We start from the raw sequence: 14,514 nt of genomic DNA, 5'->3' as shown, positions 1-14,514 counted from the left end.
TTATTTTGCAATACGTCTTTAGTACGGACTGAAAAATGTCCGATTTCGATGAGTTTGAGAAGCAGTTAAGCGAAAATCGGCAAGGTAAGTTTGGCTTTGAAGATCGGTGTATGCTCCCTGTTTTAGGGTAATAAAGTGGCCGGCGTGTCCTAGCGCCGAGGATGGTGCGGAGGGCACTTCTGCTGGTTCCGGAAAGAAAAGCGCGGCTGGGAAATCGGTGCCTTTTATCCGAGCGCTCGCCGATTCTGAAACCTGCCCGATTCTTCTTCTCCCAGCTGCCGCAGGATCCCCGAAAACTGACCGCTTTGGTAAATCAGTGACATTCTTTGCTTGGCATTGTTATAGAGATCGCTAGGCCTGCATCCATCAGTGCCCGGCGTACATAACATGGACATTTCAATGAAACGTTATTGGGGTGCACTCGATGTGAAAGCCTGCGGTTTTATTTATTTAATTATTTACCATTATACACTTGGATCATAAATTGCGACCCGCGTATTTTCATTCGCAGTAACACACTATGCATGGATGTTTGTTGCAAGCGTTATATTTTCAAGATCACGTTTAAAGTTTTATGCAAATAAAAACGACCGCGACCACTTGATTTAAAGTCCGCACTTAATAACAGTGTTAGTTACTTGGTTTTTAAATACTACGACGAGTTTTCTATATAATGATATGATTTTGTCTCTTTCCGATGCACAATAGCCTTTCCCTTGGGTCCGAAATGCTGGCCCTGTCATCCGTACAGAATAAGTCTTTCTCACACGATCGCCGTTTCTTCATGATGTATAGACTCTAAAAATCAGCCGCGTTCCCTGGAATCATAACAACTGCTTTTAGGTCGTTATTGCAAAGTCTTGCACCTGTATCTACCTTTACAGCGGATAGCAGTAACTAACAATGATGTACAGTTATATAACAATACACATATAACTTCATTAAAGTGCAGAGAATCCAGTAAACTGAATAAACTTAAGCCATACTAACGCAACTGAAATATACAACATGCGTTACAACGGAGTCGAAAGTAGGATTGATTTATGTACCTATCAAATGGCAATCTTGTCATATCAGCTCCTTATCACTAAATCACTAAAATGTCATTCGAAACGACCTGATTCGGCTAGACGAGCACTAAGTGCCGCCGTGTTTGATAAACTAGCAGTTCCAGTCATTCATATCTGCGCTCTGACTATGCCTGCGATTGCGGTAATTGGTTATTACCGATTTACGTAAGATGCATTGGCCGCTCCGTGTCTGTACTTTTGCAGCGGTGCATTACCGTAACGCTGTTATAACTGATGCATGAAGCTGATTCCTCGAGCAGCACCTGCGTTTAAATGCTTCACTGAAAACTGCACCTTCAGGGATTTATTTAAGCTTCTATATGAAGGACCTGCTGGGATAGAAAGGTGATATTTTATTGCTAGTTTAATAAAGTGCTGTCTGTCAGATTGAAACGATATTAATTACCCATCCATCGTCCAACCAGTTATCTTAGTCAGGCTCCCCTGGAGCCTATTCCAGGCAAATTCCCCATACAGAGAGCAGAGGCAAAATTCAGGCCGTCCCTGGTTGGGGTCTTGAAGCCCTTTCTCCTCCCCACAGCTGCAGGGCAGATCCCCACGATAGCTTTACTGGCAACATCCACCACCAGCGGCGTGGCAGTGACGCCCACCCAGGTGCCGATGGTCGGCAGCCAGATGACCCGGCAGGCCAGGCGGCTTTATGTCGGCAACATCCCCTTCGGCCTGACGGAGGTGAGTCCAGGCAAAGTCCCGCGTTGCCTTCTGTCATGCATACTGGTGTCATGTGTAGCTCAGTGAGTTAGGACACTGAGCCGGTCACAAGAAGGTTGTTGGTTCAAATCCCTTGGGCAGCAGAGTGATTTCACCATTGGGCCCCCGAGCGCAGCCCTTAAGCACTATTTGCTCTAGGAACTGTCTGGTCCTGCTTCTTCAATGAAATGTATGTTGCTTTGGATGAAAGTGTCCGCAAAATAAATAGATAAATGTACTAGACTTGTCAGTCATTTTTTTTCTCGTTTGCCTGTTTTGATGTCTTCAGACGTCTGCCTGTCTTCATTCAGTGTGTCTGCCTGTCTTTTTAGGAGGCCATGGCGGATTTCTTCAATACCCAGATGCGATTGGCTGGCTTATGTCAAGGTCCCACCAATCCCGTCCTCGCTGTTCAGATAAACCAGGACAAGAACTTTGCCTTCCTTGAAGTAAGAGTCTTTCCTGCCTAATGGCTGCTGTGTCCAGGCGGAGACCGCAGCCTTCCCTGATTAACGACGTTCTTCGTTCTGCCCTAGTTTCGGTCCGTGGATGAGACCACGCAGGCAATGGCCTTCGACGGCATCATTTTCCAGGGTCAGTCGTTAAAAATCAGGCGGCCCCACGACTATCGCCCCCTGCCTGGCATCTCAGAGCAGCCCGCCTTCCACGTACCAGGTCCGTTTTGCTTGTCGCCGTCATAACCTTAATCTTTATTTACCTTTGAAGAGCCGATCGGCAAGGCCAGTTTTTTGTACTCGTTACGGACTGACTGTCCTTCGCAAGCTGCAGATGTCTTGTCATATAAAGAGGGAGACTTTCACTTTTATTTACTTAATGTTGTAAATATTTAGCAGACAGTTTTATCCAAAGTGAAGAATGTTTTTTTTTTTTTTTTTTTTTTTTTTTTGAGAAATCAGGGTCAGCCTGTCCCTAGAGCAAACTCGCCGGCCCAGTGGTGTGATCACCAGTGATGTGAACCAGTGATCTTCTGATGATAACGCTGGCATCCTAACCAGCTGAGCCACACACACACACACACACAGCTCAGTCACTCACTTCTTACTGTTAACATAGGCTGTGTGGCTCTGTGATGTTTGCCCATGAAAAGAAGGTTGCTGGTTCAAATACCAGGGTTGGCAGAGTGATTTCACCACTGGGCCCTTGAGCAAGGACCCTAACCCCCAAATTGTTCTAGGGTTGCTGGCTCCTATTCTAGTCAAAAATTCTGGACACACCTACTGAAAACGACTTGTTTTTCAGCAAGATAATGACCCAAAGCCCACCTTGAAGGTTATGCAAGTAGCTTATTACCTTGTGAACTAGGAAAGAGATGGTCCCCACAGCCCCCCAACCTAAACTCTATAGAGCTGGTTTGGGATCAGTTGGATGAGAGTAAGAGTAAGGTAGCCAGCTTGCGCGCAGAACTTGTGGAAACTCGAGGACTGTTGGAGAAACGGTCCAGGTGGGTACATATGTTAGCTGGTTGAGTCCGCAATGCTGTCATCGAAGCCAATGGCTCCTATTTTGAAGAGACAAAAATTTTGTCTTTGCAGTACTTCATATGCATAACTTCCATGCCCAAAGGCCTTTTACTATAAGGTGAATAACAGCTAAAATAGAGACAAATGCATTAAGAGCAGGTGTGTCCATACTTTTGACTGGTGCTGCATGTGTCAGCATCTCCCATGGAGAGCAAGATGGGAGAGACAAAAAACAGTCGTCAAACTGCCCCAGTATTTAGGTATTTTTTTGCTGGAGTTACATTTATCTGATATTATATAGAAGATAACGACGTCATACTGATTTGAAGTTGGCTTATTTCACTCGCGCCGTTTGCTCGTGGTCATTATCCGGCATGTTGACGGTTTGCTGTGATCGGCCGGCTTTGGGCGCCGTGCCGCTCTGTCTGCAGGGGTCGTCTCCACCGTGGTTCCAGACTCGCCACACAAGCTCTTTGTCGGAGGCCTGCCCAACTATCTCAGTGATGATCAGGTACCCCGCCCTCAGTCTCTGTCACCGGGGAGCCGACCCACAACCCTCCTGTGTTTCTGTCCCACTGCTGCACGTGGAACTCAAGCAGGCATGCACACACACGCACGCACGCACGCACGCACGCACGCACGCGCACGCACATACATACATACATAAAATAAACACTCGTCTCTGTGTAACTGATTAGTAGGAAAAGAAAGCCTGTCAAAGTTACCTCACCGCTTAAAATTCATTACAAGATACTGGGGGGTCAAATGTCAGCATCATGTTTAAAGCTAGCTGCTGAAAATAGCCGCACATTTGAGGTTTTTTTTTTTTTTTTTTTAAAGATATTCATGGGATTTATTAAACATTTATTAGACATGTAGGTAATGAGTTGACAGTTACATTACGCTCATTGTTTATCCAGCTGTAAATTATGAAGATATTGAGACCCCGCTAATGTAAAAGGTACGTTTCCCAAAACCTCATGTTATCGACTTGCATAGTTGGAACCATTCAGTTGTAAGTTGCTAATGTTGTTAGCAAATAACCTTATTAGCAACAAAGGCTTTGGGAAACGTGCCTTACAGCTGGCGGCTTGCCGAACCAGTCACGTAGCCAGTCCCTGTGCTGCCTGTTGCTGGGTACCCTGGAATATTTGTATATCGGGTTAATTGCTGAGTGTTAGTCGGATGAATCAGCCGCGTCGTTTTGCTGCATGAAAATTTAAAATCGAGTCATCTGCGCGTCACCTAACTGACGAATACCTCCACATTGCCGTACACCTGTGTTTGCCCAATCCCAGTCCTCGGGGAACCGCCGACTGTCCACATTTTCGCTCCCTCCTAGCTCCCAGCCAATCAGGAACACCGAATACCTGGTACAGGTGCGCTGAGAGGAAGCAAAAACGTGGACTGACCGGGGGGTACCCCCGAGGACTGGGCTGGGAAACACTACCATAGACTGTGCTTGAAATGTGGGGGAGATCGACCAAGTCCCCAAACGCTTCAGTATTCGCAGACGTGCCGTGTCTCACGTCCATGTCCGCACACTGAGAACGATGACTTCACATCCCGTTAACAGCGATGGGGAGCTGCGGAAGAATCGTTCCCTACATTGCTGTGTCGCTCGAAAGGCAGAAAATACTTCGGACCTTTTTCCCGGTGAACGATTATCAGCTTCACTGGAGTTTTCACATCGTGCCCCATGCCCTATTCTGTTATGACGTCAGTGATGGATAATATTACCATAACAACATGCACAGATGAGGTCGTCTTACTCTGAAAGTGTTGAAAGGGTCACATTTTAGACATTTTCTACTTCTCATTAGCATCTTTTATGATTTTTTTTTTCTTCCTATATCGCCACCACCCACTGAAATCGGCCCATTATAGACATAATCCATACAGGCATTTAATAGTTTACCTATTTATTTTGCAAAAGTTAATCGCAAAACGTTTTGCGTCCACCCCTGCATTGTAACATTTTGAGCTCCGGTGTCCCACTCACTTTAGCCTAAACTGTTAAAAATGGCAAGACTCAGCCCACAAGATAGTGATCGCGGTTTCAGTGAAAGGTAAGTGAGAAGTGCAGTCAGTTTGTTTTTCTTTGATTTTTTTCCTCCTTTTCGGATTGTCATCGTAATCTTTCTTATCCAGTGTGAGTCACATGTAATCCAAGTCAAGAGGAAGGCTGTACCAAAGCAGCACTGGGGGGAGAGAGTTTGAATCCAGCAGAACTGTTAATGTATTTCACGTCAAAGCCAGTAAATGTGCCATAGACAGGTGAAATGGAAACCGCTGCTTGTATCCTGGTGTTTACATTTTTTTTGCAGTCCCTGCTACCGCTTTGATACTTACAGCTCTTTCATTTTTGTTCCCCACTTTGTCCCCAGCTAGGGGCCTGTAAGATCGTTAAGTCTTCGCTCATAATTTGTTCAGTAGTACTGACCTACTGCTGCCATGCCAACATGTAACACAAGGCAAGTAAGACATTCCGTCCCTCGCACGGATATCCTCCCTGTCGACGGCCTGCCCCTGTGGGGGGGCTCTGTCCTGGAGTGCTCTTAAGCATATGGGGTCCTTTTTTTGGGGGTTGAAGGCTGGGGAGAGACTTATTATGCTGATCACAGGGTATAAATTTGATTTTTTTTTTTTTTTGCCCCTAAGAGAAGGTAGGAGGTAGCGCCCTCTTGTGGCTGCCAGTGTCCCAGGTGACTCCTTTCTGAAGTCAGTGGTTAATGCGGCTTTACAGTAGATTCCTGTAGAATAAGTGAGGAATGATGTTAGCAGAGCTATTTCGTCCTGTTTGGCTTCAAGCCGTGGCCCCTTTAGCAGGACCCTGTGGCGGCTCTTAGCTTTACCTGTGAGTTTATCTCCTGTAGGCTTTGTCCCTCTAATTAACTGCACCAATGTGGTTCTTGGTTTTAAGAACAGGAAGTCAGTGATTCGGCTGGGTTTGTGTTCTGCCGAGTCGCCCCCCCCCCCTCCACATTGTATACATGGAACACTTAACATATAATTAGCTGTTTTTATTTAGTTTTTTTTTTTATATACCATCTAGCTTAATTATTGTGGCCCTTAAAATCAGATGCAACTCGGTCCATATTTCAAAATTCGTAGTTGGAATTATCAGAGAACTTGATTAGGAATTCAGTTGTGTTGTATATGCTGTAGGATGGGGGGGGGGAATCTGTGTTATCATTCATTGACAAGAATCAAAATAGTTACTTTTGTACGCTCCCAGTAAGTAAGTCATGCAGAAAGGGCACAGGGGGCTTTGAGCTCTAGTGTTGCACCGTAATGTCGAGCCACTTGTCATAAAGCCATTTTCCTGATGTCTTCACTGTTTCCTCATGTCGTTTTGCAAAGTTTAACATGCTGCTTCTCCCACAGTTAAGATTAGCATTTCTAGCGAGGCGCCGTGCCTGGACTGTCGGGCTAATCGCCCCCCCCGCGTCTCCTCCTCTTGCCCAGGTGAAGGAACTCTTGACGTCGTTCGGACCTCTTAAGGCCTTCAACCTTGTGAAGGACAGTGCCACGTCACTGTCTAAGGGTTACGCTTTCTGTGAATACGTGGACATCAGTGCCACTGACCAGGTGCGTGAGGTGGGGCAGCAGCTGGAAGGTCTGGGGTGACTCGGGGCTTCCGGATGGAATTGCTGACGCTTGTGTGGGATGCATCCCGCAGGCCGTGGCTGGACTCAATGGCATGCAGCTCGGAGACAAGAAGCTCATCGTCCAGCGGGCAAGCGTGGGGGCTAAGAATGCCAACGCTGTGAGTATTTGCCCTCGGCTGCCGCCTTTCTGATGTCCTAAACCCAACTTGGTTCCTGGGTGCCTCCCAGGAAGCTTAATGCCCCTATTTCTTGGGTTTATTTGGGTCCATGTAAATTTCTCGCTGTTACTCGAGACGATTGGACGATCAGGGGGTATCTGACACTCTTGTCGCCCCCCGGGACAGACGGCCATCATCGAGACGCCGGTGACGCTGCAGGTTCCAGGGCTGCAGCGGCTGCAGAGCTCCGGCATGCCCACGGAGGTGCTGTGCCTCCTCAACATGGTCATGCCCGAGGAGCTGGTGGACGACGAGGACTACGAGGAGATCCTGGAGGACATCCGGGAGGAGTGTTGCAAGTACGGCAACGTGCGCTCCATCGAGATTCCGCGGCCCGTCGATGGCGTGGAGGTGCCTGGCTGTGGCAAGGTGGGACCCGTACTCTCCTGTACCAGTGGCAAAAAGAAGACCTCTGTAGGCACTAAACACAGGCTCATGGGAGCATTTCTTGCACAAAAGTGTTTTGAAAACGGAATAATTTTTTGTGTAAGAAAAACAATCTGATTGGTTCAGATAGACGGACAATCTGATTGGTTCAGATAGACGACGGACAATCTGATTGGTTCAGATAGACGACGGACAATCTGATTGGTTCAGATAGACGACGGACAGTCTGATTGGTTCAGATAGACGACGGACAGTCTGATTGGTTCAGATAGACGACGGACAGTCTGATTGGTTCAGATAGACGACAGACAATCATTTTTCATTCTGCCCTCAACATTTTCTTTGTGTAAGAAAGAAAATTTTGTACAATCATTGATTACTCGCAAATGTTAATAGTCATCCGCTGTTTATCTTGAATATGTAAAAGCAGTGCGCGTAAATTTCCTCGTTAGTATAGTGGTGAGTATCCCCGCCTGTCACGCGGGGGCCGGTCGCGTATAGCCATAACACAGTGGCAGCCAATGAAATTGAAGGATTTTTTTTGCGAAGCGAAGAGACCCTCCCCGGCGCTGCAAAATCTCCGTTAATGATTTTTTTTCTGATACATTTCAAGTTAGATTGAAATGCTAATCATTTTGAGGCATGTTTTCAAAAAAGCATGAACAAATTTCTCCATTTCTTGTAATCACATTCATCCATTATTCTTCGTTTTCTTGATATTGATGTATTTAATAAACAGCTTAAAACTATGGTTACAATTTTATTTATTTATTTATTTATGTCGCTGTGGTAATTAAACAGACATAGACAGTTATGAATAAAATGTATTGTTTATTGAGTCTATTTACACAGAAAGAGACAAGTACTCAGGTTCTCATACTCAGGGGTATGATAAGATATACATCCATCCATCCATCCATTTTCCAAACCGCTTATTCTACTGGGTCACGGGGGTCCGGAGCCTATCCCGGAAGCAATGGGCACGAGGCAGGGAACAACCCAGGATGGGGGGCCAGCCCATCGCAGGGCACACTCACACACCATTCACTCTCACATGCACACCTATGGGCAATTTAGCAACTCCAATTAGCCTCAGCATGTTTTTGGACTGTGGGGGGAAACCGGAGTACCCCCCACGACGACATGGGGAGAACATGCAAACTCCACACACATGTGACACAGGCGGCGACTCAAACCTGGGTCCCAGAGGTGTGAGGCAACAGTGCTAACCACTGCACCACCATGCCACCCCCAAGATATACATTACCGCTCAAAAGTTTGGGATCACATGCAAATTTCTTTGTTTTCCAAAGAAAAACACATTTTCATGCAATTCACAAAATTTTATCCACATCTACATATAGAGGCCTATTATCAGCAACTGGCAGTCCTCTGCATCAATCTCCTGGTATGTCTGACTGCTTATTCTTTAAATATTGCTAACACATTTTGGAGGTTTGGTTTGGGTCATTATCCTTTTGTAGGATAAAACTGACCCCAATCAAGTCTTGTCACAGGGTATATAATTGAACGGTAGTGTATGTCAAATATTAAATAGATGAAATGATTAATTTTCTTAAACAGCAGTGTTAATGCATGCATTTTGTAGCATGTTAACAAATGACTCATTGAATCCTGAATCAAAACAAAAAGCATAATTAAAAATAGCATTGTTATGACAATACTAACAGTGATGCTGCAGCATTTTAACAACTGTCAGATAGTTAGACATACAGTACCAGTCAGTAATTTGGACACACCACTCTGCCTACAAAGGGACTGGGTCATATTACCTGGATACTTGAGCTAAACCCAGTAGAAATGTTTTTCAAGGAGTCTGACCAGAGAGTTAAAGAAAATCGGCTGAGTGCTCAGCATATATGAGACGGCTCCTTCAGGAGAGCTGGAAAAGCATTCCAGGAGGCCACCTCATTAAACTAGTATAAAGTAGAAAGCAGGATCAGTCAGTCCCTGGAGCAGCTGGGGTTAAGGGCCTTGCTCAAGGGCCCAATGGTGGGATCACTCGGCCAGCCCTGGGATTTGAACCGGCAACCTTCTGAGTTCCAACAGAATTGTCCCCCCCAACAAATTATTTTTTTTAAATAACTTTTCTGAGTAGTGCATAATTCCATGTGTATTACTTTATAGTTATGATGTCTTTATAAATATTACAAAATGTAAAGAATAGTACAAAGAAACAATTCTATAGGTAGGTGTGCCCAAAACTCCTGACTGACGCCGTAACACTTTCTTAGACTCACCACACTGGTTGAGGTGGTGATGAGACAAGAGAGATTTAGCCAGTGGATAGGGAATGATTAATAGGACAGATCTGAAAGGGTCACGATGGGGAATTTAGCCATTGGGGTAACTGCCCCACACTTTGAGAGATGCTCAGGGATAATTTATGACCTTAGAGAATCAGGAACAAACAAGGAACATATTAACCATATGTTAAAATGCTGCAAGTGTATATTCAAACAATACTGAACTATAAAGAATATAAAACAATCTTTACTTTTTTTGTTTTAAAAAAAAACTATGCTTGCCACTTCTTTAAGAAAACCTACCTAACAGCGGCAATTTTTACAATCTGATTGTAACCCACCTGTTGCCATGCATTATTTGTCAGTGAAAAATGAGCCCAGACACAAAATAGCTGTTCTTAATAAAGTGGACAGAGTGTATATGGAAAACATTTACAATTTTTACAAATAACGCTGCTCTTGAAGTAGCAGGTAGTGTGTTACTTTTTTCTCTCCGCTGACCAACGCTGCTTTTCAGCCTCATAAAAAGGAGATTTTTGAAACTCCCTCCAGGTCATCTCTGGCTGCATAGTCTTGAACAATGGAACAAACAGAACACAGGCATCAAAACGGGCCTGAACGTGGCCAAAACAAGATGAATAATAAAGAACTTGGATGAAAAATTCTGATCATGACATCCAGAATTATCCTCCATAATTGAAGGGAAAGAACCTTTAGCATCATGGACTCCAACAACTTGCAAACCTGAAAGCAAAGTGAAAAAACCACAAATGAACCACAAATAATATTGATTCCTTAATTTATACTGAATCCTGAAGAGTGACTGTTTGTGTGTGTGCATGCATATGAGATTCTCACTCATCGGGCCTTCGGTTTTGGAAGGGGACCAACAAAGCATCATCCTCTCCAATTCCTCATCTTCCTCTATTTCTATAAAACAAAATAGATATGAATAAAAGACATAATCAATGCACAGAACCACATATATGAAACTGTCAGCCAACCTGGAGGATTAGTAGAAGTGTCTGGAAGTGCTGGTCTTGAGGGAGCAGAAGCCTCCAGTGTCATCTGAAGATTGCTGTGCTTCAGCCTCAGGTACTGCTGTAGTCGGTACATTTTGCTGCCTGGTACGCATTGTTGTTTGAGGATAACAGCCTCATACCCATCATCCCTACTGTCCCAAATATCCTTCCAGGTCTTGCCAGCACGGACTCCAAACCCAACCAAATTCTCATCCTCACTTTTGACAGGTGGTAGTTGACAGGCGTAAAGAAACACAGAAGGGCATGGAATTATAAACAAGAATTCTGTGATCTGACACCTTTGCCATTTGGTAGCAAAGTAAGTGTAATAGCTTCTAACTGACTTGCTTTAACCTAAAACAAGGTTTGTTTGAACAACTTTAGTAGGTTTAATACTTAACGATTATGTGAGGAATTCTTTAATATCCAAGTTAACGGCAATGCCAGCAAACAATATGCATAAAAAAGTTGTAGTTAAATATCAATGACTTACAGGAAAGTTACCGTCACAGTACCTTGCATATAGGAACGTGCAGAATTAGTATATGTATAATACACTATATATATAAGGTTAGTTTATAAACGGTAATCCAGTTTATTCTGTCTCATCTGCCTAGACTCATTCTACTTGACCAGTGTATGCTCGTTTTACTGCAAATTACTCGTTTTCCATAAATGGACACTGTCTAGCTTAATAAATGTACTGCTTTACCGGGCCACTAATAAAAGATACTTTTGGATTCCTCACGATGAGTGGAATTCTTATAAACGGTACCCGCCTTAATTTCCAAAGTCAAACATGTTTTTATTTAAATTGTGCATTAAAAATTGAATATTAATTATTAAATATTTCAAAAGCAATGCTACCTATGGAGCGAGTGAATAACTACTTCAGCATTACACAGAGAGCTTCGCGAGGGGCTCCGTAAAACGTACAGCATCCAGTTCGATTTTGGAATGTGAAATACATCGGAATATTTAAGAAAATATAAGATTGCTGTTCAGTTTACCTTGGAAAGTCGTCCTTTCCGTTCGACCGGGCGGTTTTTCTTTTAGGTGAATCACCAAATTTACTGAAATACTACTCACTCTCTGCTGCTCTTTTCCAAAATCCAGTTGTGTCGACTGTCGGTAGTGATAAGGGTAAAACGTCATTGCTTTTGTGTACTGTTAAGCACTACCATTGAAAATGAATGGGAAAAGTTAAGGGAAGTTAAGCTAAACTATTCTCGCCGCCCGCGCGAGCCATCCCACCACCGCAACCAGGCTCCAGTATCCCTTACATTTTAAGAAATTAGGTGTACAAGGTGTACAAGAAATATAAAATAACCATTTGTCATTTACATTTTATTTTCATTGCACATTTTCTATTAATTTTTCATGTTTCGTGTTGTACCTCATCAATCTCTAGTTGTGATAGCAGTTGTTTCTGGCCACAACCGGGATTCGAACCCCGGTCTCCCGTGTGAAAGGCGGCGATCTTACCACTATATAAGATCCAGCAACTATATAATATATATATATATATATATATATATATATATATAATTTAATATATATATATATATATATTATTATAAGGGAGATTTACGGGAAAATACTAACCGGAGTGAGACGTTCAATTCGCCACAAGTCTACACACCCAGATAACACACATATAAAACGTATGCAACAGTTGTGTTACCTTTTAAATAGTCTGTAGGTTTTGCAAACTACTCTAACGCCTTTGGTGTCGCTGATTTTACGTTTATACTAGTGTAAAATAGACTTGCCGTAAGATTTCTTTGCGCCAGCCTGAGAGTCTGAAAACACGTCACACCAGATGCATGAGAGATGGAAACCTGGAATATTCAGTCGAATCAGATCAAATATGATGCTAAGTTAGTACTAAGTTAAAATATGTTCCGCACTTGTAACATGCACCCATGATTTGGAACAGTCAGCAGCATACCTGTCAAGGTTTGGATTTGAAAATAAAGGAAATTTTCCGGCACCCGCGAGCCATCCCACCACCGCAACCAGGCTCCAGTATCCCTTACATTTTAAGAAATTAGGTAATAATAAATTTAAGAAATATAAAATAACCATAATTTTTCATGTTCATGTTTCATGTTCTCTGTCATTCACTAATGACTTGGATTTTTCATGCCGACTGACATCGTTCCTTCCCCGTGGGAGACACTAAAATCGCATTTACAAATGCGCGTGACTGTGACCTGCTCCTCTTCAGGAAAGTAAATTCGTCATCCGAGATGGATGTATGGATGTATTTACATGACTTCTTTGTTTCTTGGCAGGGACGCCTTCTCCTTCTACACATCCATCCATCTCCTTTCTCGTTCCCGCTGTTTGGATTATATATATTATTATTCGAAATTACGAATTATTGTTCAGTTCAATAATTATATATTATATAGCTTGGCAGTTTCTAAGCTAAGCTTGTTATACTCTTCCATGGGGGATACTGCTCCTGTGCGGCTGTTGTTCATCTTATAGCCAAGCTGTTGCTGTGGTGTAGATCAGCTGGTTGGTGTCAGGGATTGTCCGTAGGGATTGTCTAGTAGACCTTCTGAGGGTACTTCTGAGGGTCCAGGTTTCCAGCTTAGCTTCCAGCTTGATCTTATTTCTCAGGTCAGCTGCTCTTGTATTCAGCCTACTAATATATATGGGGCTTGGTACCCAATCTCGGAATGTGGGGATGATGATATCTCCCCCCTGACCTGTCGTCCTGGCTCCCCCTTGTCGTAGCAATCGTGTTGTACCTCATCAATCTCTAGTTGTGATAGCAGTTGTTTCTGGCCACAACCGGGATTCGAACCCCGGTCTCCCGTGTGAAAGGCGGCGATCTTACCACTACACTATCCAGCAACTATATAATATAATATATATATATATATATATATTATAAGGGAGATTTACGGGAAAATAATACGGGAGGACGGCGGGAAAGAGAAGTAAAATACGGTAGTTTCCCGGCCAAAACGGGAGACTTGACAGCTATGGTCAGCAGGCTGTCTCTGGCCACGCCCCCTACAGTCGGTCCGGCCCCTGGCTTTTCCAGCGTGTTCGCGAAAACGACTTCATTTATTTTCTTATTGATTTATCGACAGACCATCATACTTTTTAGACGTTATAATAACAACACTCTATTGATCCCCAAAGAGAGAAATTCTCTCCTTGCCTGCCCCCTCTTACTGTCCATGATACACAAGCACATATGTAGAAAAACGTCAGCTTGGAAGCCAAGGCTGGACTTAACCTACTCTATTCTGGTATTCTGTTCTCCCAAGTAAGGCGTGGGTTCGAATCCAACTTCCGACAAAAGTTCTTCAATCGCTACAGCACAATTTGAGCCACTGATCGGCTTTAATTGCTTTGTTTTATTTTTGCGTTTCAGGCAAAACTACATAACACTTAAAGACACTTCGGGCATGCAAATGGAGAACGAAATTATAGTTATACCGAATCTCCTACACACAATACCAAGGTTACCAACTTTGGTCAGCTGGCCGGAGTGAGACGTTTCTCAGGCGCCAGCCTGAGAGTCTGAAAACACGTCACACCAGATGCATGAGAGATGGAAACCTGGGATATTCAGTCGAATCAGATCAAATATGATGCTAAGTTAGTACTAAGTTAAAATATGTTCCGCACTTGTAACATGCACCCATGATTTGGAACAGCAGCATACCTGTCAAGGTTTGGATTTGAAAATAAAGGAAATTTTCCGGCACCCGCCGTGAGCCA

At 43.7% G+C, this 14,514-nt stretch overlaps 1 protein-coding gene across 1 annotated transcript; it reads left to right on the top strand.

Moving 5' to 3' along the window:
• Positions 1-1,660: 1,660 nt before the first annotated feature.
• Positions 1,661-8,227, top strand: LOC125730560 (splicing factor U2AF 65 kDa subunit-like). The gene is made up of 7 exons (XM_049005814.1): positions 1,661-1,763; positions 2,114-2,230; positions 2,318-2,456; positions 3,694-3,773; positions 6,731-6,853; positions 6,945-7,031; positions 7,218-8,227. The coding sequence occupies exons 1-7, from the start codon at positions 1,692-1,694 to the stop codon at positions 7,593-7,595; spliced, it is 996 nt and encodes a 331-aa protein (XP_048861771.1). The 5' UTR covers positions 1,661-1,691; the 3' UTR covers positions 7,596-8,227.
• The last annotated feature ends 6,287 nt before the right edge of the window (positions 8,228-14,514 follow it).

The sequence above is a fragment of the Brienomyrus brachyistius genome, unplaced genomic scaffold (assembly GCF_023856365.1).
Source record: "Brienomyrus brachyistius isolate T26 unplaced genomic scaffold, BBRACH_0.4 scaffold1387, whole genome shotgun sequence".
In the NCBI taxonomy this organism is placed as follows: Eukaryota; Metazoa; Chordata; class Actinopteri; order Osteoglossiformes; family Mormyridae; genus Brienomyrus; species Brienomyrus brachyistius.
Note: the sequence above shows the minus strand (reverse complement) of the source record. Positions and strands in the feature narration are given on the sequence as shown.

Excerpts from the sequence above, each read along its gene's own strand:
- LOC125730560 (XM_049005814.1), top strand. The coding sequence starts at position 1,692 with ATGGTCGGCAGCCAGATGACCCGGCAGGCCAGGCGGCTTTATGTCGGC. Across the intron at positions 3,774-6,730 it reads ACTATCTCAGTGATGATCAG|GTGAAGGAACTCTTGACGTC; the intron begins GTACCCCGCCCT and ends CCTCTTGCCCAG. Across the intron at positions 7,032-7,217 it reads GGGCTAAGAATGCCAACGCT|ACGGCCATCATCGAGACGCC; the intron begins GTGAGTATTTGC and ends CCCCCGGGACAG.